General features: G+C 47.2%; 1 protein-coding gene and 1 long non-coding RNA gene across 7 annotated transcripts in view; one reads left to right on the top strand and one right to left on the bottom strand.

The window, feature by feature from the left end:
- The window catches only part of IGSF9B (immunoglobulin superfamily member 9B), a 138,699-nt gene that overhangs the window by 79,533 nt on the left and 31,908 nt on the right, over positions 1-27,258 (top strand). For 5 of the 6 annotated variants that reach the window (XR_013979950.1, XM_080983382.1, XM_080983386.1 and 2 more), the window contains exons 9-14: positions 2,752-2,892; positions 4,473-4,589; positions 8,973-9,123; positions 14,066-14,189; positions 19,652-19,827; positions 25,922-26,148. Coding sequence is in view for 5 of the 6 variants with exons in the window: in XM_080983382.1 (XP_080839508.1) it covers positions 2,752-2,892; positions 4,473-4,589; positions 8,973-9,123; positions 14,066-14,189; positions 19,652-19,827; positions 25,922-26,148 (936 nt within the window). In the remaining variant the exon portion in view is untranslated. The remainder of the gene's footprint in view (positions 1-2,751; positions 2,893-4,472; positions 4,590-8,972; positions 9,124-14,065; positions 14,190-19,651; positions 19,828-25,921; positions 26,149-27,258) is intronic. The other variant, XM_080983383.1, reaches the window with a different exon arrangement.
- On the bottom strand, positions 5,525-8,899 carry LOC308464414. Its single transcript, XR_013980028.1, has 2 exons — positions 8,742-8,899; positions 5,525-5,704 (listed from the first exon to the last, which is right to left on the bottom strand). It is a non-coding gene; the product is annotated as an uncharacterized lncRNA (long non-coding RNA).

The following is a 27,258-nucleotide window of genomic DNA, read 5'->3' as shown; positions in this document are numbered from 1 at the left end:
AGGAAGCCTGAGCCCATTTCTTTTCTGTAGGGCCCTAGATTTCCTGCGTCTTCCCAGTCCCCGCTTTTAAACACCTAAACCTAAAAAATACATTTTTAGTCTTACTTACTGGGTGATGCATGCTGTAAAGTGCAGTGCCAGGGAGACCATGTTCTACCCACCACTTTAATTTCCCAAAGGAAGATCTATACATGGATACACATAGGTGTCATGGGCCTGCACCCAAAGCCCTCTACGTACCTAGCTCCTTCCTTGATCTGATCTGGCACAAATGGCTTCCCTTAAGTGGGGTGGGAACTGGGGCTGAATGTGGACCTTCACTGGCCTATGGAGGAGAGCGAGCATATGTTCCCTCGAAATTACAGTCAGTGGTAGCTTACTCTGGAATAAGTTGCCGTATGCTGGATCGTGGCCGGCACTCAGGTTGGTATGGGATGATTTTGCACCCTAGCCATCATGATGATGGGAATAATTGGTGATCCTAGGGTACTTTGTTTTTGTTGAGCGCTACTGACCTGAGCTATATTCAAGCTGATGCCAGGAGGAGGAATTGTCCATATCTCATTAGCAGGGCTCTGTGTCAACATGTTTCCCCGAAGCGATACATCTGTGCCATCCAAGTAGGCCAATTATGATAACTGACCGTCTCCCAGCAGACAGAAACAAAGGGATTACAAATGCAGTCCAAAATGTTGACAAGGGGATTTTGGTTTATGAATCCCCCCCCCCCAAATCTAAAGAACTGCTGTCCTGTTTTTCTCCTCTTCCTCAGCATTTGCTAGGTGTGATTCTTGAAGTTTTACAGCTGCAGCTTTGAATCTTCCTTCCTGCTTCCCTCCCTCCCCTTAGAAAAATAAAATAAAAAGAACTGTGGACCAGGGCCCACCAGTTTCTAACTCCAGTAATTCATTCTCTCTCTCCTATACAGTGCTTGGAATAAAGTAGCTTGAATTAAAAAAAAGTCCACTGAATTAGTTCAAAGACCTCTGAACGACACCTGAAAGTTGCTCCCATAACTTTTGAGTGAATTGAATGTAGATTAAGTTTTAGGGTGGAACTTTGAACAATTTCCAACTTTAAAACCTTCAACCTCTTACATGTGGGTTTTTTTTTTTTTTTACACTTTGGACTTTGGGGCCTTTAAGCTTAAATATGATAATTGTTTGAAGGAATGAATTAAGCTATTCACATCCCACTGTGTCCATATTTTGATGTTGTTGTTTTAGTTGTTTGAAGTACACTGTGTGCGTCAGCACAGCTGCTTGTAACATTGTGAATACTGAAAAGTATTTTGCCAATGATCATTTGGATGAACTTGAACTGAGCATGAGCCAAGATAGTTCATTTTGTAAAGGGGGACCAACATGAACTAGAATTAATTTCTTTTTGAACACGTTCACCTAGAACTAGAATTAGTTGCTTTTAAAAAAATGAACTTTCCAAGCTCTGACATTAAGGATCTGGCAGCTGCTAGGACGTTTCTGAATTAAGGATGAGCTGAATTGCTTGTTCCCATTCTGGAAAGTTTGGGTGATTTTACTCTGCCAGAATTCCAGAAGTTTGTGAAATTTGGAACGGATTCCCCAGTTTGCACTGAGGATGCCTTCTGTGGCCTTCTGCATCCAGAAGAACTTTACATGGTCCCAACACTTGTAACGTTGACCCCGTTGCTGCATTAGAGGTTTCTGGGCATAGAGATGGAGGCCTGTGTGGCCTGGGAACCAAAAACCTGAATCAGAACAGGTACCTGGACAGACTAGGCCCCCATTCCTGTATTTAATGTGTTGTGCTTAGACCTGGAACTCTTTAATCCAAATTAGGTACCTAGGACAGATTTGCTCTTAACTCCCTCTCCCATAATCAGCTCCTGGCCATGACACAGTCCATAGGCCTCCACTTTAAATTTCCTTAGATACCCATTTTATTTCACTTGCAGAAGTGAAACCCATGTGTCTGCAGGGGGTCAGAGCAGGGGAGAACTTCCAGAAGAAAAAAATGCAGAATTGGACAGGGTTAAAATGCTCCTTTCTCTCACCCCAAGAATTGGTCTTCCCCCTCAAAATGCAGCTACAGTAATTCCACTGTCTTAAAGGAAAAGTCTTTAAAACAGAATCCTACAACTACAAGTTATATTAAGTTTAGTGCGGGTGGCGCTGTGGGTTAAACCACTGAGCCTAGGGCTTGCCGATCAGAAGGTTGGCGGTTCGAATCTGCACGACCGGGTGAGCTCCCATTGTTCGGTCCCTCTCCTGCCAACCTAGCAGTTCAAAAGCACATCAAAATGCAAGTAGATAAATAGGTACCACTCCAGCGGGAAGGTAAACGGTGTTTCTGTGCGCTGCTCTGGTTCGCCAGAAGTGGCTTAGTCATTCTGGCCACATGACCCGGAAGCTGTATGCCGGCTTTCTTGGCCAGTAAAGCGAGATGAGCGCCACAACCACAGAGTCGGTCACGACTGGACCTAGTGGTCAGGGGTCCCTTTACCTTTTTACCCTGAATCACTAGGTGGTGCAAACAGCACTGTAGTGACATCTACTGACAAATGAAAAACATTACATCAAAGTATATATTGAAATGTCAGCTGAAGAGGACGGGTTCATTGCGGTTCCGGTCTATGCAGCATCTACACTTAAATATATGGCTACACATTCAACCAGATAATTTAAGCGGAGAGAAAAACACAAAACAGCCATATATCTCATATGAAACTCAAAACTGCAATGTGTCTAGTCTTCTCTCTTGCCTGTGCAGTTTTCTGGCTGGAGTCTGATGGAAGATGGCTCAATTCGAATAGAAGAGGCAACGGAAGAAGCTCTTGGCACATACACCTGCGTGCCTTATAATGCCCTGGGTACAATGGGCCAGTCCCCCCCTGCCCGACTCGTACTGAAGGTATTTATTTACTTTTTAAACATTAGTATATTTCTCTTTAACTGAAGAGGCTCACAAAGCAGCATACTCACAAAAAAAAGAGCAGTAGTGTGGCACTGCATACCCTTAGGCTTTTATTCTAAAAGGCATGGCACACAAGGAAAAAGGAACAGGGAGGGAGGAGGGCAGAACTCCCCCCCCCCCACAGGTCAGGCAGCAGTTCTTAAAGTGCTTATACCAATCAGCTTGAATGCAAATGGCCCACATAGCCTGATGGAATGGCTGCTGCCAGGTGACATCTGAGGAAAGGCTAAAGGTGTCTGGTCTCTCAACAGAGGCAGTTGAATTGTTCAGCTTCTCCCTCAAGCTCAGCAGCCATACGCAATAACTCTGAGGGACAGTTGGGAAGAGCCAGAGGCAGCTAGTATCTCACCTCTTGATATATTGCTGTTCTGAAAAGCTTGTGAACTATGCATATTGCACTGAGCATGTCTAACTTTGGATGCAATCCGCATCAACAAAATGCCAGGTGTAATGGCAAGACTTGCCTGTTATGAAGCTCTCCTGGCTGGGTGTGGTGTACGGGGGCACAGTACAGAGCCTCTCTGGGTGCCCCAAATCAGATCAGCTCAGCTAAAGTGAAGAGACCACAGGCTTTGATTTAAAGGAATTGTAGATTCATTCGATTGAAATGAGTCTGTCTGATTCTGTTGCTAATGTGATAGAAGACAAATCCCCAGCCCTTTTGAGCTCAGAGACCCCCTTGGAAGTCTAAGAAACTGCCACGGACACCACAAGTATCCATTTCATGGGGGTGGGGGTGGGGAACCAATGTCTGGTGATGCTTAGACCCCCCCCCACCCAACGAGCAAAATTCCTTCAACCTTTAAAAAACCCCCACAAAAAGCAGCCCCCTGTAATAAAATCAACCTAACAACTGCAAAATGCAAAAAAAGAGGAAGAACCTTTAATTTAAAAAATAAAATGGGGAGGGGCATGAGGATCTGGCAGCTACCTGGGGGGGGGGTGGTATCTGAGTGCACCATGATGCCTGTGGGGACCCCAGTGATAAGACATACTATAACAATCCACCTTCTAAGAAGCTGAAAAAGTCAGCATGCAAATGTCGAGGAGGAGGAGATGGTGCTGTCAGTTGGAGGCATCCAGCAGAGAAGATGACCAGTCAATCTGCCAGCGTTGGGCAGCTCTTACATACTGTCTCCATGAAATGGACAGTGAATGTGAGTGTGTGCACACGAGAGCATCGTGCAAACCAAGTCGAGCAAGCTGCATGCCTGCATGAGCGTTGTGAGCAGCTAAGCGTTGGTGGGAGAGAGTGTGCGAAGGGAGAACAAACACAGAGAAGGTATTGCACACCCGCCTCATCCGTGAATTTACATGGGTCAGTGATTGTATGTATGTCAATGTAATCTGTTTAACCATCTGGCTTTTGGCAGACTCATTAACTGGCTAAAAGTTCTGTAATTGGATGGCAGATTTTTTAAATGCAGGTTTCGGCTGTGCGTTCAATGAGAGTTGTTCGATTTTTTAATTTCCCCCACTCGCCTTTCTCTCCCCTTGCCTTCCATCCCTGGCTGCAGGACCCGCCCTATTTTACGGTGCTACCAGGCTGGGAGTACAGACAAGAGGCAGGGAGGGAGCTGTTGATACCCTGTGCTGCTGCAGGAGACCCCTTTCCTGCCATCGCCTGGAGAAAGGTACCCGGCCTGCCAGAAAAATCTGCAGTGCCTTTGGCTTTTGATGAATATTGCAGACAGAGAAGCCACACTCTGTCCCGGTAAGAGCAAAACTGCAGGTTCAGCTGCTTCGCTTCGGGCTGTACTACTGCCGCCCCCGTCCCGCAGGTGGGTGGGGGAGAGACCCAGCTCCTAGCAAGGAAGCCTTAGAAGCTGCAGAAACCTTAGCCAACGTCAGCCAGCAACAGCAGCAATTGCAAAATGAGCCGCTCTGTTTTATTCATTTCTTTATTGCATTCATATCCCACCTTTCCTGCGCAGTGGCAGTATCCTGCGCAGTGGCAGTATCGTAGTCAATGAGGTTAATCTGAGGCGCAATTATTGCTAATTGAAAACTTTTCCAGAAAAAAACAAAAACAACCTCATGAGATAGGTTAGGCTGAGAGGCAGCAACTGGCCCAAGGTCACCCACTGAACTTCATAGCTAAGTGGGAGTTTGAACCCTGGTCTCCCAGGTCTGATGCTCTAACCACTGCACCACACTGGTTCTCACTTGCCCACTTGCTCCACTCACTCCTCTGTGCCGGTATCTACTGCAGGTCCCCCTCCCCCTTGTGGACCCCTCCCTCCAGTGCTACAGTTGCCCCAGTGCAGTGCATGGGACAGACTTGCCTCTTTCTGTGCTAATATTTTGCAGCATACTGCCAAATCAAACCATGATTTGCTGGAGGTACAGATGAAGGAACCTATTAGTTTTGCTTCTCTCTGTTTTCCATTTTTCTACTCTTAAATCCAGTTCTCTACATTTACCCAGCAATTTGCATTTTTTTGGGGGGGGGGTCCTCCTGAAAATCAGGTCAGCATTTGAGTACAAATATCTTTTAATACACCTTTGTTTGTACTCAGTTTTTACTAATGTGCACATTTTTGCAAGCAATTTCCCCAAACACAATGCATTCTTGTTCATTATTTTAATGAGATATATGTGTGTTTATTCCCACTTTCCCTTAATATATACATTTTAGACGGATTGGTTGGGCAACCTCATTGCAGAATTTGGGGAAATGTGAATTTTGTAGGATAGCCGCTTTTTGTTCTGTGCATCAGCTTGAGATGTGCAAATTTGGTAGTTTCTCCTTAAAATGAAAACAAAATTAAAAATTCTCTCCCGTTCCTAGCTGGAGTACAGTCAGGAGGACACTCTCTCTTAACTACAGCAGTCTTTCATATGAGCATTGCAATTTTAGTGTTGAAAGGGACCTTGGGAGGTAATCCAGTCCCACTCCCTTTGCTTGATGCAGGAATCTTGCAGCCCTAAGAAATAGTAATCCTGCCTCTGCTTAAATACCTCCAGTGAAGGCATATTTCTTACAAGTAGCGTATAAGCTCTGAGTTTTCCCACCCCAAAACATCTCGTTCAGCTGCTGCCCACACTGGGTGTCCTCCCTCAAGCTTTGACTCTTAGCAAATGGACAAGGGGTTTCTCCCATTTTGTGTCTGCTGTGAGAGATTCAGCAGGGGGTAAGGTCCAAACCAAAGCCACCAAGTGATATCAGCTTTCCCATTTTTCTGTGATCTTCCATTTTGCATTCTCCCCATTCTGACTCTCTTAAGAGTCCTAGCTTACTGCTGCTTGCCTAGCTGTTCTCCACATCTGGACTTGGGCCCCTGAACTTCAGGGAAGGGGAGTGGCTCAGTGGTAGAGGATCAGCTTTGTGTGCAGAAGGTCCCATGTTCAATCCCACAGCATCTCCTAGTAGTATTGGGAAAGACACAGAGTTTGAAAACCTGGAGAGCTGCTGCCAGTCAGTGTAGACCAGGCATAGACAAACTTGGCCCTCCAGATGTTTAGGGACTACAACTCCCATCATCCCTGACCATTGGTCCTGTTAGCTAGGGATGATGGGGGTTGTAGTCCCAAATCTGGAGGGCCACGTTTGCCTATGCCTGGTGTAGACATTACTGAGCTGGGTGGACCCAGTGGTCTGACCCAGTATAAGGCAGTTGCTCATGTCCTCAGGGTGTCCTTGATTGCTGCTTGGACTGTCTGTACCTCCTTATAGCATCGCCTCTTCTTTCTTTTTGACAAGCAGAAGCAACATACACTGTCAGAGGTCAGGAGGGGGAGATCTGTTTTGTCCATTGCTGCAGCTAAAGTGATTCTCATAGCCAAGTGCCACCCTAAACATCATCCTACGGCCATCTTCTGGTGCAGATGCGGGAACCTTTGTCCCTTAGGGTATTGTTGAACTGCAGCTCCCATCATCCCCACCAAGCACAGCTGGTGGCAAGGGATGGTGGGGCTTGTAGTCCTGTGGTTCCCATACCTGTTCTTTGGGAAAGGGCACTGCCTGAAACCCAAGGGAAACAGAGTGATTGCCTCATCATGCAACCAGATATTAATAGGGTGAATGCAGGTGAGATCCATGGTGTCGTAGCTCCCTCTAGCGGCCTAAAGCTTTAAACTGAACAACAGTACGTAGAATGCAAAAGAATATCTATCTACCAGTGACCAGATCAGCTGTCAAGACCTTTTGACCCATTCCACAAAGAATTATGGTAACTGTAGTTTTGTGGTGTGGAGGATATTTTTTGAAGGGACCCTGAACAACTGCAGTTCCCAGGATTCCTTGGGTTGGGGGCCATGGACATTAAAACTGGCCTAGAAGTGGTTTAAAGTCATAGTGCAGATAAATGTATGCACTCAGTGTTTCATATCCCAGAATTCATCCATTCCGCCTCCCAAATATTACTGTCTTTTTTAAACATACATTACAATTATCTAAGGTTCATAGCTGTTAGGTAGGCCGCCTTCAGTTGTTGCAGAATTATGCAGGCATTCAGGTTACACAGAACACTTCATCTTTTTGTTGCCTGACCCCACTGCCCTGCATCCTTTGGAGGGTGAACATCTGCAGGGAGAAGCCTGCTCTACTCAAGTGGGTGCTTTGCCAGTGGGGTAGTAGAGAAGGAACATTTGGGTACTTTTTCCCCAGCCATCACAGCCATCACTACCAGTTGTCAGAAGCAGGTGCCTCTTAAGGTGACTGTTAGAAGAAAAATATTGCTCCCTTTCCCTTATGGGGTATCTAAGAGCCCATATAGAGTCCTTAAGTAGGTTCTCTAGCGGTAGGAGAAAATAACAGAGGCCAACCAGAGTATATTGAGAAGCAAAGCAGCTAGTAAGCATGATCCTTATTAAACTGTTGCAACAGGGTCCCCCACTCACCCCACACAGGGAGGGAGGAGAGGAACCTAGAACAATGATGTGCAAGCTCTTATATAGACATTTGAAAATTGCCTCCCCTGTAGCTCAAGACCACCCCCCAAAACAACATACATACATCACTGAAGGGGCGGTCTACAGCAGAAAACCTGTCGGCCAAGATACCTAATGGTCACTGATTGCTTTTATTTGGGCATCCTGGCCATTCTTTTGTGGTGGTAAATACTCAGTTCCTGAATCCAGGTCAGAGGCTCACCCTATTCATACACAGATATGGCCTTCAGACAGGATTTTTCAGCAAAAGACAAGGGGGAAGCTTTCCCATTTCCTTCCTCCTTGCAGAGAAACATTTGAGGTCAATTTGGGAGAGTCAAAATGGTTTCAGGATTGCTCTCCTGTACTATTTCAGACACATAGTTTATATACTTATGTATGTGTTTGCCTTGTAAATTTATGAACGTATGATATATATGAGATCTTAGAATTCCTATAACAGTGGCTAAGAAAAATTAATGCATCAACCCAGCTCCAAAGAAGAGTGGTAGATGCAGATTTACATGTGCTACTTCATAGATGTACTGGATTTCTGTTTTTATTATTTCTAAATTTGTACATCTCACCGTAGAGGAAGCAGACTATGGGCTGATTACCTGTGTCTCTGCTCAGCCTGCTGACCAGCTGCTAATTGTGAATGTGTAACTTCAGGGTCGTTCCTGCTCTTCTTTCTTACGATTCTTTCTCATTTAAACTGGACTTGAGCCAGGCAGCCCTTCAAGTAAGGAACTGTCCACTGTGAAGAGGGGCCCTGCCCAAACCCCCCTTTATCTGTGCAGCAGAAGCACCCTCATGCCCATTCCTTGCTCTGTCCTTGCCTGCTCCCTCATCTCTGCTGGTTCTCCAGCTCTGCCTTGTACCTCTTTGTGCTCCTTTCTCCACACCTGCCTTACCTGCTCATACCGCCTTTTGGGAGCTGATCCCTTTGGCCAATGATTTTGCCAAAGGTGCCTCCAAGTGTCTGCAGGAAGGGCCCAGAATCGCACCCCTCTCCCAGTTTGTGCTAGCAGCATTGGCATCATGTTGCCTCACTCTGCTGCCCTTGCGACATGCCTCTGAGTTGTGTTTTTTCTCTCTTTATTTCTCCTTCCTTTCCCCTGTGCTTTCTCTGTTGTTTGACCAAGGTAGGGAAGCCCAGTAGAAGCAAGCACAACACCCTTCCAAGTGGCAGCCTCCAGTTCCGATCTCTCAGTAAGGATGACCACGGAGAGTGGGAATGTGTCGCTACCAACATAGTCACAAGCATAACTGCTAGCACTCATCTGACCGTCATCGGTAGGTATGGGAATGGATTGGAAGCGTTCATGGGCAGGGCCAAATGGGGGGTGCCATGGATGTTTGTGGTTTTTCTTCTCCTGGAGTGAAAAATGTTGTATTTGCTATTGCGGATAACGGTCCTGAGGAAGCAACCATTTGCAAATAGTTCTCACTGAGCTGTGGGGAGAAAAAAACAATCAGCATGAGCAGTTGCACTGTTAAACCAATGGTGGTTCAGAATTGCGGGAATTAGACTCTAGTTCTCATTTAGCAGAGCTTTGTGGAAGACAGTCCTGGGTCATTCGACCTGTTAATTAGTTCTCTCAATTTCCCTTCTATAAAAACTATGCAAGACACTCTCTTTTAAAGTTTAAGGTCCACCAAGCCTTTGGCCAGGGCACAGCCTGACTCCCTCCTTTGGCAATCTTCACAGAGCTCTAGCCCAATGGTTGCCATCAATTTGATTTGAATTAATTTTATAATGAAATGATTTTAGAATGTTGTATTATTTTATTGTTGTTAGCCGCCCTGAGCCCGGCTTCAGCTGGGGAGGACGGGATATAAATAAAAATTTATTATTATTATTTAAAGCGCAAATAGCTTTTACTTAGTGTACTTGCAGTTGCAGATTAAATACACAACGCAGGTAGGTGATACATAGGTTGCTAAAACATCTTACATAGATTAAATTGTTACAGACGAAATCTGACTCTGAGGCAGATAGCAGCACAACGCAGCGTACCTGCTGGTCTAACTGTTAAGACTGTTCAACTAACTGCCATAAAGGTACCAACTGCCATAACTGCCACAGAGCATATGACATCACAGAGTTCTAAAGCTCTTGCAATTAACCCTTTACATACACATTATGGATGGTAACATTTCACAAGAATGACCTGCGAGAAATAGTCAGATAACAATGTGTAATAGTGTGGCTTGCAATAAAATAAAAAAACAAAATAAAATTACAGTGTTCAAAATACATTTCATGGCAGTCCCTTAAAGGTGCAATTTTTTAACAGGTTTTTCTTGGGGCGGGCGGGGAGAATGATTAGGCTAAAATTGAAGGAGTCAGGAAGGGGACCTTGTGGGTTTTTAGTAAGGATCCCCCTCCCCTTTCTCAACCATTGGAGCACTGTTTTTAAGTGGTGACTGAATTGCAGTAGTTGTGAAATAGTCTTGCCTGTGCTTTTTGAACCTTGGAACTATAGCAGTTTGGGAACCGCCCCAAATCCGATGGCTCTGAAAATAGCAGATCTGCTTTTGTGGACAAGTCTCTTGAGCAGATCAGGGCCGTCTTAAGCATATCTGGCGCTGTGGTGCAAAGATCCCTCCGCACCCCCCCCCCCGGTTTTCCAGAGTTGCTGACTTTTTTTAGGGGGGACGGCGCTGCCGGCGATGCTCCCAGCTTTGCGGGGCTGTAGGAGGCGGGCAGCGACTGGAGGGCAGCTCCTCTGGTGGGGAAGAGGAAGAGGCTGGACGTGGCGGCTCCTGGCTCAGCTGGCCACTTTTTGCCGTAGTGGCCATGGCAGGCGGAGGCTCCAGGCGCGGCGCTGCTTCGGCGCGGCATGGCGGAGGCGGGCGAGGACGGTGAGGTGATGCTGGGAGGCGCCACGTTCAGCCTCTGCCTCTTCCCTGGCGCCCTTTAGAACTTGGTGCCCTGGCGCCCTGTGCCACTAGCCTCTATGGGTAACCTTGCACCCTGGAGTAGGTGGTGGTGGTATCCAGGAAGATGGAAATATCTGTAATAAGGAATGCAGTTCTCTCTTGACCATTGCAATTGAAAGGGTAGGAAGAGAAATGGTGAACAAAATCCTAATGAGAGGTTACAACCAAACAGGACAGGATGTCTGAATGTTGGTGGCGAGGAGGAGAATGGAATAGAGTCAGCTGAGGAGGAGGGGTGGCTCATGGCTGGCTTCTTAGATAGAACACAGCTGATAGTGTCTCCAGAATAGGAAAAGAATGGATTAGGAGAAGGCATGCTGGGAATGAAGGGTATGTGGAGAAAGGAGAAGTGCAACGGAGGCTGATCTCCATATTTAGAAAGTCTGGCCTCTGTGTGTATGAAGAAGATACCCAGTTTTGGATCCATACTGGAGGACAAGGAAAATTCCCAGATACTGATGTTTCCTTGAAAAGAGCCAGCTAGCAAAGGTCTGGTGGCACCATCAGGTTCATAAAGGCTCCTAGCTGATGCATAATTGATCCAGCGCTGGGGATAGATAAAGAGGGAGGAATGATGGCAACTTATTTTAGAATCAGGGTTCCTCATGAATTCAAGGGTTTTCTTGTTTTTTGTTTTGTTTTGCAACATCTGCATAGTGTTGTTGACATTAAAATGGCAGTATGTATCCCCACCCATCTAATCCTTATTTACTATTTCTGGGGGAAATCTGATAAGTTTCTTTAGAAAACAACAGATATCACCTGTTAGTGCTATCTCAGTGACCTCATCTGGAAGCATGTTTTCTTGAAAGTTTGACTTGAGATAAAAGAAAATACTGTTCTGCCACCTTTGAATGAAAAAATGCCAATCAATCACCCTATGTTTTGGGTTGAGTGCTGTTTCCCCAACTTCTCTTTGCCTCTCTTTTCAATGATTTCATTGTATGGACTTTTCAACTGTCCCATCTGTTTGCTCTAGGAGTCAAAATATTTGAGCCTACAGCCCGCAGAGTGGCTAATGGATAATTGGAGGGAGGTGATGTGCTTCTCTGTGTCAAGGGAGGCTCATATTTCTTGGATGATCTCTGTGGCAAATGCCATGTCTGAGTCATAGATGGTTCCCAGGAAGAGAAGATCATTTTTTCCTTTTAATTTCATGCTCCAATGAACCTGTTGCTAAAATCTGCTCTTTAATTCTTTTTTATTATTATTTTTTAAATTTTATTTTGGCTATCTCTTTAGATGGGTTGAAGGGGAAGAAAAGGAGCATCCTTTCTTGTTGGTTGGTGCAAGTTTCTCACCTGCAAATGATGAGTCTAGACACATATATGGCTTCAGCCTCAATATTTGTCAGGGCCTAGCAGGATTCAGACCCCCAATTACTCAGATTTTGGTGAAGAACCATAGCTCAGTGGTAGAATATCTGCTTTGCATGCAGAACGTCTCAAGTTGAATTCCTCGGCATCTCTGAGTAGGGCTGGCAAAGAATCCCTGTCTGAAAGCTGCCAATAGCCAGTGTAGACAATGCTGAGCTAAGTAGCTCCAGTGGTCTGACCTTGTATAAGACAGCTTCCTATGGACCCACATCCTCTGTGCTTCCTTGATTACTGCTTTGGTTCACCTGCACCTTTCCAAAGCATTGCCTCTTTCCTTATACAGATAAGCAAAAGGGTAGAGGCACAATCCTCTTCCTACCAGAAGGTGGACTGCAGAGCCCTGTTCAGAAAAAAATCAAATGGGTGAGACTAGCAGACATTCCTAGGGAAGGATATTCCATAGTTTCGGGGCAACCTCAGAGCAAGCCCAGCTTCTCATATGACAATATAACCTCCAAACATATATGTGGAGGGGATGCAGAGGAGGGAGAATTGTGAAACCTCATAATTATTTGATCACTAAGGGGTTCTCTTTGGCTTTAGAATATTGAATTTTCCCTGGATCACACTCTATTTTATCTAGAAATAATGTGGAGTAGGTGAGCAGTCATGTCTACATAGACCTATAATAAATAATGTATCTTCTTAAAGATAATGGATGTGCTTCTGGAAGGTCCACAGGCCCCAATGCAGCACACAGACCACACTGATGCAATGGTATGAGCAGCTGAACCTCCCTGAAGTACAGGTTGCATGGACTGGTTGTGTATCCATTTTAGACATAGTGATGACCACCAACTTGGACAGCTGTAGAAGAGCATTAGACATATTCACACTGAATAACGATATCCATGGCTACTAGCCATGGTGTCTGCATTCTGCTTCGGCTGTTGGAGGCCTCTGAATGTCCATTGCTGGGAATCACAAGTGCAGAGAACTTCTGTTGCACTCAGAATCTGCTTGTTGGCTCCCCATAGTCACCTGGTTGGCCACTGTGAGAACAGGATGCTAGACCAGATGGGCCTTTCTCCTGCTCTGGGAGGGCTCTGCTCACATTCTCATGAAGTGACCCATGGATTTGTGTTGCTTCCAGTGGACAAAGACTATTGCACTATTAGCAGAAGAGGTTTCTGTCAAGGGTTGTGAAAAGAGGGAAGCTGCCCACTGGATGCTGCTGATGCTGATGCATTCCCCTGCCCTCAAATTAATAATGTCAAAATTACTGATGTTGCATGGTGACACCCTCTCCAAAACTAGGTTGCCATCTTTGAACCTGGTTGCTTGGCCCTTTAATTTCCACTTCTCTGTTCCTCTGCTTCTTAACAGCTATGTGCTCTCTCTTTATTTTGCCCTGGTACTTTGTCCTGATAAGGACAGAAAATAAGAAATATGAAGATAATAGAATGTATAATATAGGGCAGGCTACCTAAATTTAGAAAATTTGACTAAATTATCGTAAGGATTGTTAAACACACTATTGATCTCAAAACAGTAGTGATCTCAAAGATCATAGTAGTAGTAGCAGCAGCAGCCAGGGACTTTCAGGGCCAGGGACTGAACGTGGCCCTTCAGGCCACTTCAGCTAGCCCTTTGGACTCTGCCACACCTTCCCAGGCCATGCTCTGTGCCTTCCTCTATTGCTTTTACCTGGTTGTAATATGTCCTTGAGTTCTGATGGTACCTCTTGCTTGCTTGGAGGGAGAGTGGTCTTTGTCTGGCCACACCCACCGTTGACATGCGGCCCTTGGGAGATTTCCCATGCAGGAATGTGGCCTTCAGGCTGAAAAAGGTTCCCCACCCCAGTTTTAAAAAATAACTCTATAATTTGATGTGCAACAATATTTTTTCTAATCATTTCCCCTCAGCATCTTAAACAGTTTCATTCTTTTTTCTCTCCCCCTCTTCCCTGTTTTCAGGCACAAGCCCCCATGCCCCAGGCAACGTGCGCATCGCTGTTTCCATGACCTCTGCCAATGTTTCCTGGGAGCCTGGCTATGATGGTGGATATGAACAGACATTCTCAGTTTGGTACGGCCCTCTGTGAGTCATCCCAGCATGCTTTGCTCTCTGCTTCTTTTCTTTCTCACTCGGCCAGAACTCGGAGTTGGAAGGGGCCTTGCCCTTCTGAGGCTGGAGTTCCACCGAACAGCTTGTTTTTAGCCTGATGTGCTTGAATGCCAATCACTCTAAGTGAGCCAGCAAGGGTGTCAGGTGTACCCAACACTTCTTTTCCAAAGAGGAAGATTAGCACAGAATAGGGTTTTCTCCACCCCTCTCAGTGGTACCTATATCCACTGCTGCGAGGCTGTTCATGTGCTTTGTTTAATACACTTATCTCTTGTCTTTGTTTCCATAATGGAACTCAAGGTGTTGTAGGTGGGTTTCTGGGCACTGACCAGGCCCAGACTTCCTGAGGTGCAAACCAGAGATGATATCAAGCATTTGATTGGCCCTTGTGTGCTTAGCTTTTTGTTTTACCAAATAGCAGCCAAAGTGGGGAGCAGGGGCCATTTGGAGCAGAACCCCAACATTGGGGGAAGGGGGTGTTGGCACTTTGTCCCCACTGCTATCACACTCTTGATTCCCCCTCCAGCTGCTCTTTGACAGTTTTTCTCCCGCTCTCATCACATGAGAACTTGTGGACCCCAATGAATCTGAATGTTGGAAAACTCAGGACTGATAAAATAATGTCCTACTTCATGCAGCAGATAGTTCAACTATGGAACTTGCTGCCACATAGCTTGCGTCTCATGAAGTTGAATGCAGCCTGCCAGTCCTATATTCATGGTTTCATCAAGTGTTTCCTGTTTGGTTTTGATTCCTATACAAAAGATAGGACACCCACTTTTGTTTAAAAGTTTCTATTGAGTGGTTTCTCCCATTCCATAGTTTATTTTATTTTGTCATTTAGACCCCACCTTTCCTCCAAGGAGCTCAAGGTGGCATAGATTGTTCTCCCCCTCTCTGTTTTTTCCTCGCAACAATTGCTTATAGCTCATGATTTTATTCATGATCATTATATCCCAGGTCTTGTGGGGGATAGGTAGACAGATAGTAGCTACAATGCCTATCAGCACAAGCTAGCTCAGAGAGCACCAGGATTCCAAAGAAGGGAGCATAGCTCAGAGAGTAAACTGCATTCATGGCAGGTGGAAGACCCCAAGTTCAATCTCCAGTTAAAACCATGGTGGGGTACCTCTGGCCTTCCAGATGTTATAGGACTCCAACTCCTGTCAACCCCAGCCAGCATGACCACTAGCCAGATATGGTGGGAATTGTAGTCCAGCAACATCTGAAGGGCCACAGGTTCCCCTGCATCAAAACTATCAGGTAGCAGCAGGTGATTGGGAAGGACCCTTCTTTGCCTGAGACCCTGGAAAGCTGTTGTCATTCTTTGCTGGTCTAGATGGGCAAATTGGTGTAAGGCAGCTGCATGCCTTCCCATTTCAAGCTTTTTGCCAGATTAGGCAGGTGCTCAGATGTTGCTGCAGCACAGCAAATTCATTGCCTTGCACACGGCTTGGCAGAAAGAGGCCTCCAAGCTGATTGACATTCTGTCACTCTGTTGACTCTGAAGGAACAGCAGAGGTGAGAGTGACCTGCATTTCAGTTGTGTTTCTCATCTCAAATCCTTGGGGATCTTCTCCCCACCCTTTCTTCTCCTCTTCTTCTCCTCCCTCCTCTTGATGGTCCAAGCTGATCAGCTTAGGGGTGAGGATGGTGGGTTGCTGATGGAGCAGAGATTGGCTATGTGCTTCCCCATCATAAAATCTACTTGGCTTCCTGAAGAGGATAAAGGTAGCGCTTGAGAAAGTGGGGGTTATATGATTATGTAAAGAAACAAAACGTGAGAAGGAAGGAAGGAAGGAAGGAAGGAAGGAAGGAGAGATGGGAGATAGGGGTGGGATAAAGGAAAAGGGTGTTGTGGGAGGTGGAGGAACACAGATCAATCAAGGGATTAGGCTTAGAGTACAAAATTTATGCAGCTGCCTCTGTGATTAAAATATCATTGCAAAGGAACAATTAAACCATCTTCCCTCTGTGAGCTGCGTCTCACCTTGGAGGGGAACAGCCAGATTGCTGTCAGCTGTCCTGGCAACTTTTACCCCATCACATTGTTGAGAAACAGGGATATTTTCAGAACCTTTAAAACAAAATAGGTTAATTTTCTTTGGCTTGGGTCTGCGCAAGGAGTCCCCAGGGGTGCGGGAAAGGAGCATAGGCATCTGTGGCAGATGCTTCTGCATTAAGCCAGCTCTGTGGATACAAGATGCTTCCGTTTTTGGAAGGTTCCCAAGGCAAAGAGTAGCATCCCCAAAGAGCCAGTGTGATGTAATGGCTAGAGGGTTAGACTAGGATCTGGGAGTCCAGGGTTCAAATCCCCTACTCAGCCATGAAACTTGCTACTGTGTTACCCTGGGGTGGGGAGCAGTCACTGTCTCTTAGCCTAGCCTACCTCAGAGGGTTGTTGGGAGGATAAAATGAGGAGGTGGGGAGAGCTATGTCCATCATCTTGAGCTCTTTGGAGGAAAGGTGGGATCTAAATGTAATAAATAAATGATAAACATTTTTTCCCCTCTACAGGGAACCTGGTCCATGCTGACTCACCTGCTGAAGAAGCCCTGCATTTCTTTTACAGGGATCCCGGTGCCCTCGCAGAGGATTCTGGGGCATGCTTATTTCATGCAGGTCCCTGGTTGCGTCTCTTGAGCCTCTTTATGGCCCTGCGTGAACTGAGCACAGCCTAAAACATTCCCAGTGCCCTTCCAACATCTGTCATTGCAGGGGGAGATTGCAAATGACAGACGAGCTGACTTTCACCATTATTGATTCCCACCCTCCTAACTGAGCTTTGGGGAAGCCCAGAGTGCTCCAGGACATGGTTTCAAAGTCACTGCCCTAAGGAGTTGTTTGCTTCCATCTTTAGCAAAGAGTTGCAATTTATTACCCACTGGAGCCACTTATTGGTGCCATGCTAAATTCTTCCTCCCCTTTTAATTTACATCCTGGGATTCTCTTTCCTGCTGGACTCTTATTCATTTATTCTCCCCAAGTGAATTGCAGTTGGGTTTGGTGTTTTTTTGGTGTATGTGGTGCAGCTTGAAGCAGCTGGATCTTCCCTTTAGGGCAAGAAATGACAACATTTTCTCGGTCTATGGTTGTATTCCAACAGGGGTAATCTATCAGAAAGAGTCTGCCAACTGTGAGCAGACATGAAGCCTGCATTGGGGCAAAAGCAAAAAGTAGACCACCTCCTTTTTCTCTCTACCCTTGCCTCCTTTCTCCCCATCCGACAGTCTGCCAGGATCTGCCAGAGGTCTGAACTGCTTGCTTGCAGAGGGCTTTATTGATGTTAGTGGGAGGGCCTCATGCAGTTTGAGGTTGCCTGCCTGCTCCATAGGGCCTTATCCACTTCCACTGTTGTCTATGGGTTGTAATCCAAAGTCGTGCTAAATTAAAGTCACTTGGTGGTATACTTGTTGCACCCTTGAAATCTTTTGCCCCAGCGGAAAGTTGTCGCTCAAGAGAATGCATGAGCAGGTTGCTGGTAATTTTGTTGCATGACAAGTGGTGCAATGTATTGCACAGAGAGTTTCCACTAGCACACTGTTGTGTTGGCATCTTCTGTTGCATAACATTAAAAAGGAATGGAGAAGGTAGCAGAGTCAGATCAGCAGAGCAGGCTAAGGATCAGAGTTCCTGCATGCAGCAGGTGCTTTGCTGCACAGGCAAAGCTTGCCAACAGGAGATGTTACAGAGGAACAGGAAAAGACAGGGACCAGTCACTGTGAAGAGGGGCAGAGCAAGACAGACTGAAGCTGCTCGGACCTTAAAGGGACCCACGTCTTCCCAAATTGTTCCTTGGAAGGGCTCTGGTTGAACTCCAAAAGTGTTGGAGGGATCCTGACAGGCACAGTTGCCTTTGCCCTATGGGCTGCTGTCCAGATGGTCCCATTGTCTAGGCTTTTGTTGTGCTGCCTGGATCTTGCTCTGGCTTCACTTTAATCACATACTTGCACCTACTTCTGCCAGCAGCTTCTGCAGAAGCAGATGCTCTCGATGGAAACCTTACATAGGATCAGTGGTGCAAAGGAGAATTGTCAATTCAATGGGCCAACCCCATTTTGTTCCTTGAGGCAAAGGGCAAAAATTGTGGCTCCCTCAAGTTCATGTATAGAAGCTGACCAGATTAGCAGTGGAATCTTATCTCAATGCTGAACAGCAACCTCCACTGCCCTGAAGGACAGCAGGCTCACTTAGGGGGTGCAAACCTGGCCATATGGTGCAAACAGCCCTACCCAATCCTCACTCCTCAGCATCTGCTGCCTGCAGTTACTGCCTCACTCTTCCTTATGGTAGGGACAGCCCTGGGCAATCCCCATTGCCTTCTTTCAGTGCTCTGCCTTCCGTTCCATTGGCATCAGCAGGGCCTGGAATGCGACCAAAGTGAATGAAATCATTTCTTGGCCATGGTCCTCATGGGAGGTGCTGCTCAGGTGAGCCTAGCCTGAAGGCAGCATTTGGCTCTGGCATTAATTTGGCAGTCCCGCTGATGACGTATGAGTCAGCCTAGCCTCCCACCTGCTTATCCGTTAGCAGAGCTAGCACTGTGTGCCATGGAGAGGGCCGTCAGTAATTAATGTTTAGATTTGCCGTGACAAATAATCAGGGCTGATGCGGTAAGAGACCCATGGGTGCAGGATGGCTGGATGAAAACATATCATTTCCGATTATCATTGTACTGTTGGGGGCTGTCATCATTTCATTAGTTTACATCCGATTGGATGGAAAGATCTGTACCCAGGTTTAGAGTGGCAAGCAAAAAACCAATTTACATCTCCCTCCTCTTTTGCTGCAGTGGAAACAGATCAAGCCTTTAGAAACTTGCGCACAGACCTTAGTGGTACAAAATTGCAGGAGTGTGAGTGTGTGTGTGTGAGTGTGTGTGTGTGAAGAGAGCGAGAGAAGAAACTCATTACATTAAGTGTTGGGTGCAGAATTCAACTTCTTAGATGTCTCACCCTTCATTAAAATCAACAATCAGGTTTCTAGCCCATATGATGGTTAAAAACAGGTTTGAAAGCTTGTGGGCAACACCTGCTGCATTTGCAGGGATCAGGGGAGTCTCTGAATAAGATCTGTGGGAAGCCAGAGGGTGTGGGGTTCAGGTCTCATTTCCCCCTCCCATGTAACTAGTAGGAGCAAAATAAATAATGCAAATCTGGAGTGATAATGCAAATGTGCTGGATTGAGTCTGGCCACAGAATCAAGCATTCCTTGCCATGAAATGTGAGTCATGTTGGTGCAGAATTTTGTATTTAGCAGAGTCCTGGGTGTCATTGGATCCAACCCCAAGTAGCTCCATTGTTCATTAAGAAATTATCTCTCTCTTTTTTCCTCTTTCTACACTTTTCTTTTCTCTCTCTTGTTCTCTTTTTTCTCTTTGATTTCTTCCCTCTAAAGAACCCGCCCCTTCGATTGTCTTTCTTCTATCTTGCCAGGATGAAGCGGGCACAATTTGGACCTCATGACTGGCTCTCTTTCCCAGTGCCAACTGGGCCCAGTTGGTTCCTCATGGATAATCTAGAACCGGAGACTGCCTACCAGTTCAGTGTCTTGGCCCAAAACAAGCTAGGCACAAGCTCCTTCAGTGAGGTGGTCACTGTGAATACTTTAGGTGAGACTCAGAAGAGGACCTTGTTGATCCAAGGTTCCATAAACCAAAATGACAAAGCCATTTAAAAAAAGAATGAATTACTAGCAGTGTCGTACCCAGTGTTATTCTGGAATTCTAAGAAACCAGAAAGCTTTCAAGGGTTCTCCAACTGGTTCAAAATGGTGTCTAATTGCATCCAAGCATAGACAAAAACCTTCTCATTGATCTCAGGAACTGCCAAGCAGAATTTGGTTATGACATCTTAAGAAAGGGGGGGGGGGAGGCACATGGAAATTTAGTGCTGTTCTTACTCTCAGTAAAAGTAAAAGGTTGAGCCAAAGGTGTCGTGGAAGAGCAGAGCTTCGAGGAAGCAGTTAAGGGGCAGCAGAATAGGTGGCATAAAGCAGGTATTCTGAGGAAAACATTCTGGGCATATGGGACAGTAAGGGTGAAATGGCAGAGCTTTTAAAGCATGTGATGGGACGATGAGCTGCTTGTGTGTAAAATCCTAGTCCCTCAGAGTTTGGTCAAGTTTGCAAACCTCTGTCTGTAACGGAGCCCCTTAAACATGGCTCCGTCAGTCGCTGGCAGATTCCGACAGTGGTTGCTTTCGGAATCGCTTCCAACATAAAAGCTCCTTAACGGAAACACGTCTTCTGGACTCTCTGCGTGACAGTTTCCGGCGAGGAGTGGGTGTCCCTACAGGAGGTCCTGAAACCTCCCCACTGTTTTCGCTGGAAGTGTCTCTGAGCCATCCCTCCAGCTCCCTTTCCCTCAGCCCAGCTCCTCTCCCCCTACTGGTTCCCTCTTCAGCTGCTGAGTCTCTCCCAACCTGTGTGAGCCCTTTCACTTCCCTTCCTTCCGATGGCAGTTCCCTGACATCCACCTCCCCTCCAGGGCCCCCTTCATCCCCTCTCGCCCCCTCCTCTACGGGCGGTGAGGAGGCAAAACCCCGGAATGAACTTCCTTCATCTTCCGATGTCCCGAACACTTCTCTCCACCTGTTGCGGTTCCTGGTCTCGAAGTACTCCTCCTCCTCAGAGTCCATCTCCCCTTCCCCTTCCGATTCCGAGAATCCTTCCAACTCCTCCTCCTCATCGGTGGTCCCAAAGTATTCCCTCCGGAACCTCTCCACAGGCTGAGGTTTCCTTGGGAACCTTTGATGGAACGTTTCTATCAATACCTCGTCATTGATATCTTCTGCCATTACCCAAGTGTTTTCTGACTCCGGTTCTCCTTCCCACGCTACCAAATACTCCACCTGATCCCCCTTCCATCTGGCGTCGAGGATTTCTGCCACATGGCTGCTGCATTCCCTTTCTTCTATGACCGGTCCCCGAGTGGCCATCCCTTCTCGTCCCCCCTCATACGGTGACAGTAACGACCTGTGAAATACTGGGTGCAGTTTCATGTGGTTGGGTAACCGGAGCCTGAAAGCCACTGGGTTGACCTGTTGAATGACCTCAAAGGGACCCAATCTCCTGGGTCTTAATTTCTTACAACCTCCTTTGAACGGCAACCCTTGGGTTGACAGCCACACTCTATCTCCCACCCTTATGGTTTCACCTTCCCTTCGGTTCTTGTCTGCCTGCCTCTTGTATTCTTCCTTCGCCCTTTCTAAGTTGAGTTGGAGCTGACGATGGATTGCTTCCATTTCTTCTACAAAATGCTCGGCTGCCGGGACACCCCATCTCTCCCCTTCTCCCCCTGGGAAAGCCCTGGGATGACACCCATAATTAGCCAAGAAGGGGCTCATCCCTGTGGACACATTCTCGGCATTGTTGTAGGCAAATTCCGCCAGCGCCAACTTTTCTACCCAGTCATTCTCTCTGTCATTGACATAACACCTCAGGTATTGCTGGAGGACCCCGTTTGCTCTTTCCGCCTGCCCGTTGGTTTCAGGGTGCCGGGCAGTCGAAAAGTTGACCTCCACCTGCAGTAAGCTCATGAGCTTCCTCCAGAACCTGGAAGTAAATTGTTTTCCTCGGTCTGAGACCACCCTCAATGGCACCCCGTGCAACCTAAAAATGTGTTCTACAAATAACTTCGCTGTCTCTTCCGCCGTGACTGCATGCGAGCAGGCTACAAAGTGGCACATCTTTGTTAGTAGGTCTACCACCACCATGATGGCTGTTTTCCCCTTGGACTTCGGCAGATCAGTCATAAAATCTATCGACACTGCCTCCCAAGGTCGTTCTGGGGTTGGTAAGGGTTCTAATAGCCCCGCCGGTGCCCGCCTCTCCCCTTTGGCTCGCTGGCATTGCTCACACCCTCTTACATACTCCCGTACATCTTCCCTCACCTTAGGCCACCAAAATTCCCTGGTGACCAACCACATGGTTTTGTGTTGTCCAAAATGCCCCGCCGTGGGGCTGTCGTGCAACTGCTTGAGTACCCTCCCCCTTAAGTCTCCTTCAGGGATATACAGTGCCCCTTTGTAATACAAAGCTCCATTTCTTTCCTCGAAACCCCCTGGTTCCTCTCCCTCACCCCTAAGACCTCTGAGCTTATTCTGGGCGTATTCATCATTCTCTGTTTCCTCTACCAGTTCTCTTTGTCCCACCAATGCCGCCCCACACACCCAGCGGTCCTCTGGAATGACATGTCTCTCTTCGGGTGCTCCCTCCTCCTCCAAATATTCAGGTTTGCGTGAGAGAGCGTCCGCCCTAATGTTCTCTGGGCCTGGCACGTAACAAATCTCAAAGTTAAATTTGGAGAACTCCTGGGCCCATCTCACTTGCCGTTGGTTGAGCACTCGTGCCGTCCTCCAATACTCTAGGTTCTTGTGGTCAGTGCACACTTGCACCTTATGTTGTGCGCCAATTAGCAGGTGCCTCCATCTCCGGAACGCCTCATGAATGGCTAGTAGTTCTCGGTCATACACCGTGTAGTTCCTCTCGGATTTGTTCAGCTTTCGCGAAAAAAAGGCACACGGTCTCCACTCTGACTCCTCCTTCCCTGGCTGCAGAAGCACCGCCCCAATCGCTCTGTCTGATGCGTCAGTTTCCACTCTCATCGGTTTTTGTAAATCCACATGCAGGAGTTGTTGTTCCGAGGCGAAGGCCCTTTTTAGTTCCTCAAATGCTCGCTCCGCCTCCTCAGTCCAAACGAACTTCTTCTTACTGCTGAGACAGTCCGTAATGGGCGCCGTCAGGTGGGCAAAGTTTCGGATGAACTTACGATAGAAGTTCCCAAATCCTAGGAACCTCTGCACATCCTTCCTTGTTTTGGGTGTTTTCCATTCCAGCACCGCCTGGACCTTGCCGGGATCCATGGCCAATCCCTTGTCTGACAGGCGATACCCCAGGAATTCCACCTCCTTGGTATGAAACTGACACTTCTCCAGTTTCACCCACAGCTGGTTGGCTTGCAGCCTGCTCAACACTTCTCTGACGTCTCTCACATGCTGCTCCTCATTCTCAGAATACACCAACACGTCGTCTAAGAAGGCCACACAATTCTTGTAAAGCAAAGGCCCCAGGACGTGGTTCATAAACGATTGAAAGCACGCGGAGCCTCCTTGTAGGCCGAAGGGCATAACTAAATATTCAAATGCCCCCAAAGGGGTGAACATGGTGGTTTTCCATTCATCCCCCTTCCTTATTCGTATCAGGTTGTACGCCCCCCTTAGGTCCAGTTTAGTAAAAATCTTTCCCTTCCTGACCCTTGTCAAAATGTCGTCAATCCTGGGCATAGGGAAAGCCACTGGTTCTGACACTGCATTTAAGGCCCTGAAGTCACACACAAGCCTCGGCTTGTTCGTGTTTTTTTTATCCACAAAAAACACTGGGCTGCCCCCCACCGCCCTGGACTCTCTGATGAACCCTCTCTTCAGGTTCTTGTCAATGAACTCTCTTAGCTCCTGCATCTCTCTGTCTGACATGGCGTACAGCTTGCCTACAGGGAGCTGTGCCCCAGGGAGTAAATTGATTTGACAGTCAAAGGGTCTATGCGGGGGTAATTGGTCAGCTTCCCTTTCGCTGAAGACGTCGCGGAGATCTGCGTATTGTCGTGGTACCTTCACGTTCTCCGTTACTTCAGTCCCTGCTAGGGTGGCTTGGGCCCCTGCCAAACCCTTTCCCTCTTTGCAGTGTTCTAAGCAATGTGCTGAACCAAAAGAAACCACTCTCTGATGCCAGCCCACCAGCGGATCATGTAACGCTAGCCAGCTCATCCCCAATATAATGGGAGCTCCTCCCAAGGTGGCCACATTAAACGCTATCAGTTCGGTGTGCCTTGCCACCTTCATTATCATTGGGACGGTCTGCAAGCTGACTTCTCCTCCCAACAGCTCCCTGCCATCGATCGTGGTCACCTGCAGGGGGTTGCTTAAAGGGATCGTCTGTATCTGGTGTTCAGCTGCAAACTCTTTGCTCATGAAATTGCAGGAGCTGCCTGAGTCCAACAGCGCCTTTATCTTTAGAGGGTGTCCGTTTGGCAGCTCTAGCGCCACTTCTATCACTAGGGCGGGTTTAGGAGGTTCTGGCGTGGGCACTTTCACTGCTCTTTGGCCTGACTGCTGTGCCCCGACGGTGGCAGCCAGGCGTTGGCTTTTACTTGCTTCGGTATTTCTTCCTCTCTTCCCTCCACAGCTCCTACCATCCCTTGCCATTCCTTCCTCTGGGGGCAGACTCTGGCAAAGTGACCTGGCTGTTGGCAGAGATAGCATTTCCGGGCGCCTTTTCCCTCCTTCTTTCCCCCCTCACTGGGCTTTGAAACTGCGCGCGCGCGCGCTGTTCCGATTTCCATCGGCTCTGCCGGCGGGAAAGTTGGCTCTGGAATGTCTGGAATGCGGAACTCCTTCCAACGTTCCCCCTTCCCTTCCCACCTCTCCAATGCTCTCGCCTCCTGGCGCGCTCCTATGGTCAGCGCTGATTTGGTCAGCTGGTCCATAGACTCCGCCCTGGGCGCCCGGGAAAGTTCGTCTTTCACAGCCGAAGAAAGCCCTTCTTCAAAAAGCATTTGAATGGGTTCCGCCGATAGATCCCACCCCAATTTATGGATCAACATGGTGAATTCAGTCCAGTACTCACGGACAGATCGGCTCCCCTGTTTGCAAGCCATTAACTGTCTGCGGACCACTCCCTGTTCAATATCGCTGGAAAACATCAGATCCATGGCGCGAAAGAACTTCATCGTGTCCTTTAGGACGTCACTATTCGCTGCCATCAGGGGTCTAACCCAGTCTCTCGCCCCCTTTTCAAGATGCCCAATCACGAAAGCCACTCTTGATTCCTCGTCAGGGAATTCATCAAACTGCAGATTGAGGGCATATTGCATCTCTGTCCGAAAGCCATGATAGTCTTTGGGCTCCCCCCCAAACTTCTGCACCAATCCTGGTACCTTTCTGACGAGCTGGGTGTCTTTCCCCTTTTTGTCTGCATCCTGAGCCCTCCTCTCCTCAAGCCTCGCCGTCTGCAGCGCTAGCTGGACCTCCAACACCCGGTACCTTTCTTCCAGGCTTGGACCCGCTCCAGCTCCTGCTTCTCCGGTTCCGGCTGGGTTGCTCATGATGCCTTCTCCTGCACAAGCTGCTCACGAAGACTGTCGGAATGCTGTGATGGGACGATGAGCTGCTTGTGTGTAAAATCCTAGTCCCTCAGAGTTTGGTCAAGTTTGCAAACCTCTGTCTGTAACGGAGCCCCTTAAACATGGCTCCGTCAGTCGCTGGCAGATTCCGACAGTGGTTGCTTTCGGAATCGCTTCCAACATAAAAGCTCCTTAACGGAAACACGTCTTCTGGACTCTCTGCGTGACAGTTTCCGGCGAGGAGTGGGTGTCCCTACAGGAGGTCCTGAAACCTCCCCACTGTTTTCGCTGGAAGTGTCTCTGAGCCATCCCTCCAGCTCCCTTTCCCTCAGCCCAGCTCCTCTCCCCCTACTGGTTCCCTCTTCAGCTGCTGAGTCTCTCCCAACCTGTGTGAGCCCTTTCACTTCCCTTCCTTCCGATGGCAGTTCCCTGACAAAGCAGAAGTGGCCAAACACTTTGGCAAATGTGCCACAATTCCAGTGTAAAACACAAGACCCATCACCGCCCCCATAGGTTTCTTGTGTCTTTTTAAAAAATATTTCTTTTCCCTTCCCCTTCTATCCCAACATTTTTTTTTTATCTTCAGCATTCCCTGTCACAACTCCAGAACCCCTGGTGCTGGTTACTCCACCAAGGTGCCTAACAGCCAATCGGACGCAGCAAGGAGTCCTATTGTCATGGCTTCCTCCAGCCAATCATAGCTTTCCGATTGACCGTTATATTATGGAGTTTCGGGTTGGAGAAAGATGGGAGATTTTAGATGATGCCATCTTGGGGAGTGACAGTGACTTCTTTGCAAAGGATTTGACTCAGGTAAGTGGATGACAGATTGAACCTACAGTGTGGTGGTCTTTCTGGGAAATCATGGAGTGAATTAAGTGTGCAAGCTTAATAGGAATTCCTTAATAAGAAGGCTAGTAATAATAGACAAGTTTCCCTGAAAGACAAATTGTCTCCCAAACTGTTTATCTTTCCTTGCAATGTTCTGCCACAGAGGAGTTCCAGGCTGCTCTCTGACAAAAATGAGGTTCCGGGAAGCCTGCGCAGTGATGCATATGAGCTTGTCTGTACATCCTAGAACAGTGTTCTTCAAGACTGGGTCTCCAGATGTTGTTGGACTACAATTCCCATCATCCCCAGCCAGCTTAGCCAAATGTTAGGGATGGTGGAAGTTTAAGTCCAACAACATTTGGGGATCGAAGGTTGAAGAACATTATCCTAGAGCATAGCCCCAAATCTTCTGTAGAAGAGGTTCTACAAAAGACTGCAAAGGGTTCCTTGGCAAATAGGCCTTTGGAGCACCAGAAATGATGCTCTAATGGTGAAAATTTCTAACACACTGCTCTTTCATTTGAGAAGAGTGGTTGACATACTATCCATCTCTCTGAACTAGGAATGCCTCTGAAATTCCCATCCAAATTCCATTTTAAAAATTATGTATATCAGAATATCTCCCTGGATTTGGGACTTGCAAATTACCTGGTCTTGCTTCTGAAGTGGAACCAATGCATTAGTAATCCTCTGTGCTCCATTTTAAAAATAATAATAATTTTCTCTGTTCTCTTTTATTATGTTTAATTTTATGTTATATATTTTTACCAGTATAAGCCACCTGGACGGCCCTTTTGACTGTCGACAGGTGGGGTATAAATGGTATTGTGAATTCAGTTTTATGAAGCAAATGTTAGGTAATCAAGTGATATGTGTGTGTATATGTTTGGTGTTAAATGGTCCCTAAGGAAACCCACTAAATACGTTTTGGGGACTTAATTGCTTCACTCACTATCTCTTCGGAGACCCTAGAATACTCTGTTTTCTGACTTAACTACAGGTGTTGCAACCTGATGACTCTAGATACTAAAAGTGGCTAATCTCCCTGCATGTATAAAGCCAATTCCTTTGCCACCACTGGGAAAATATACT

This window comes from Podarcis pityusensis (assembly GCF_964106645.2).
Source record: "Podarcis pityusensis genome assembly, chromosome: 15".
Lineage (NCBI taxonomy): Eukaryota > Metazoa > Chordata > Lepidosauria > Squamata > Lacertidae > Podarcis > Podarcis pityusensis.
This window is presented reverse-complemented; position numbering and strand designations above follow the sequence as displayed.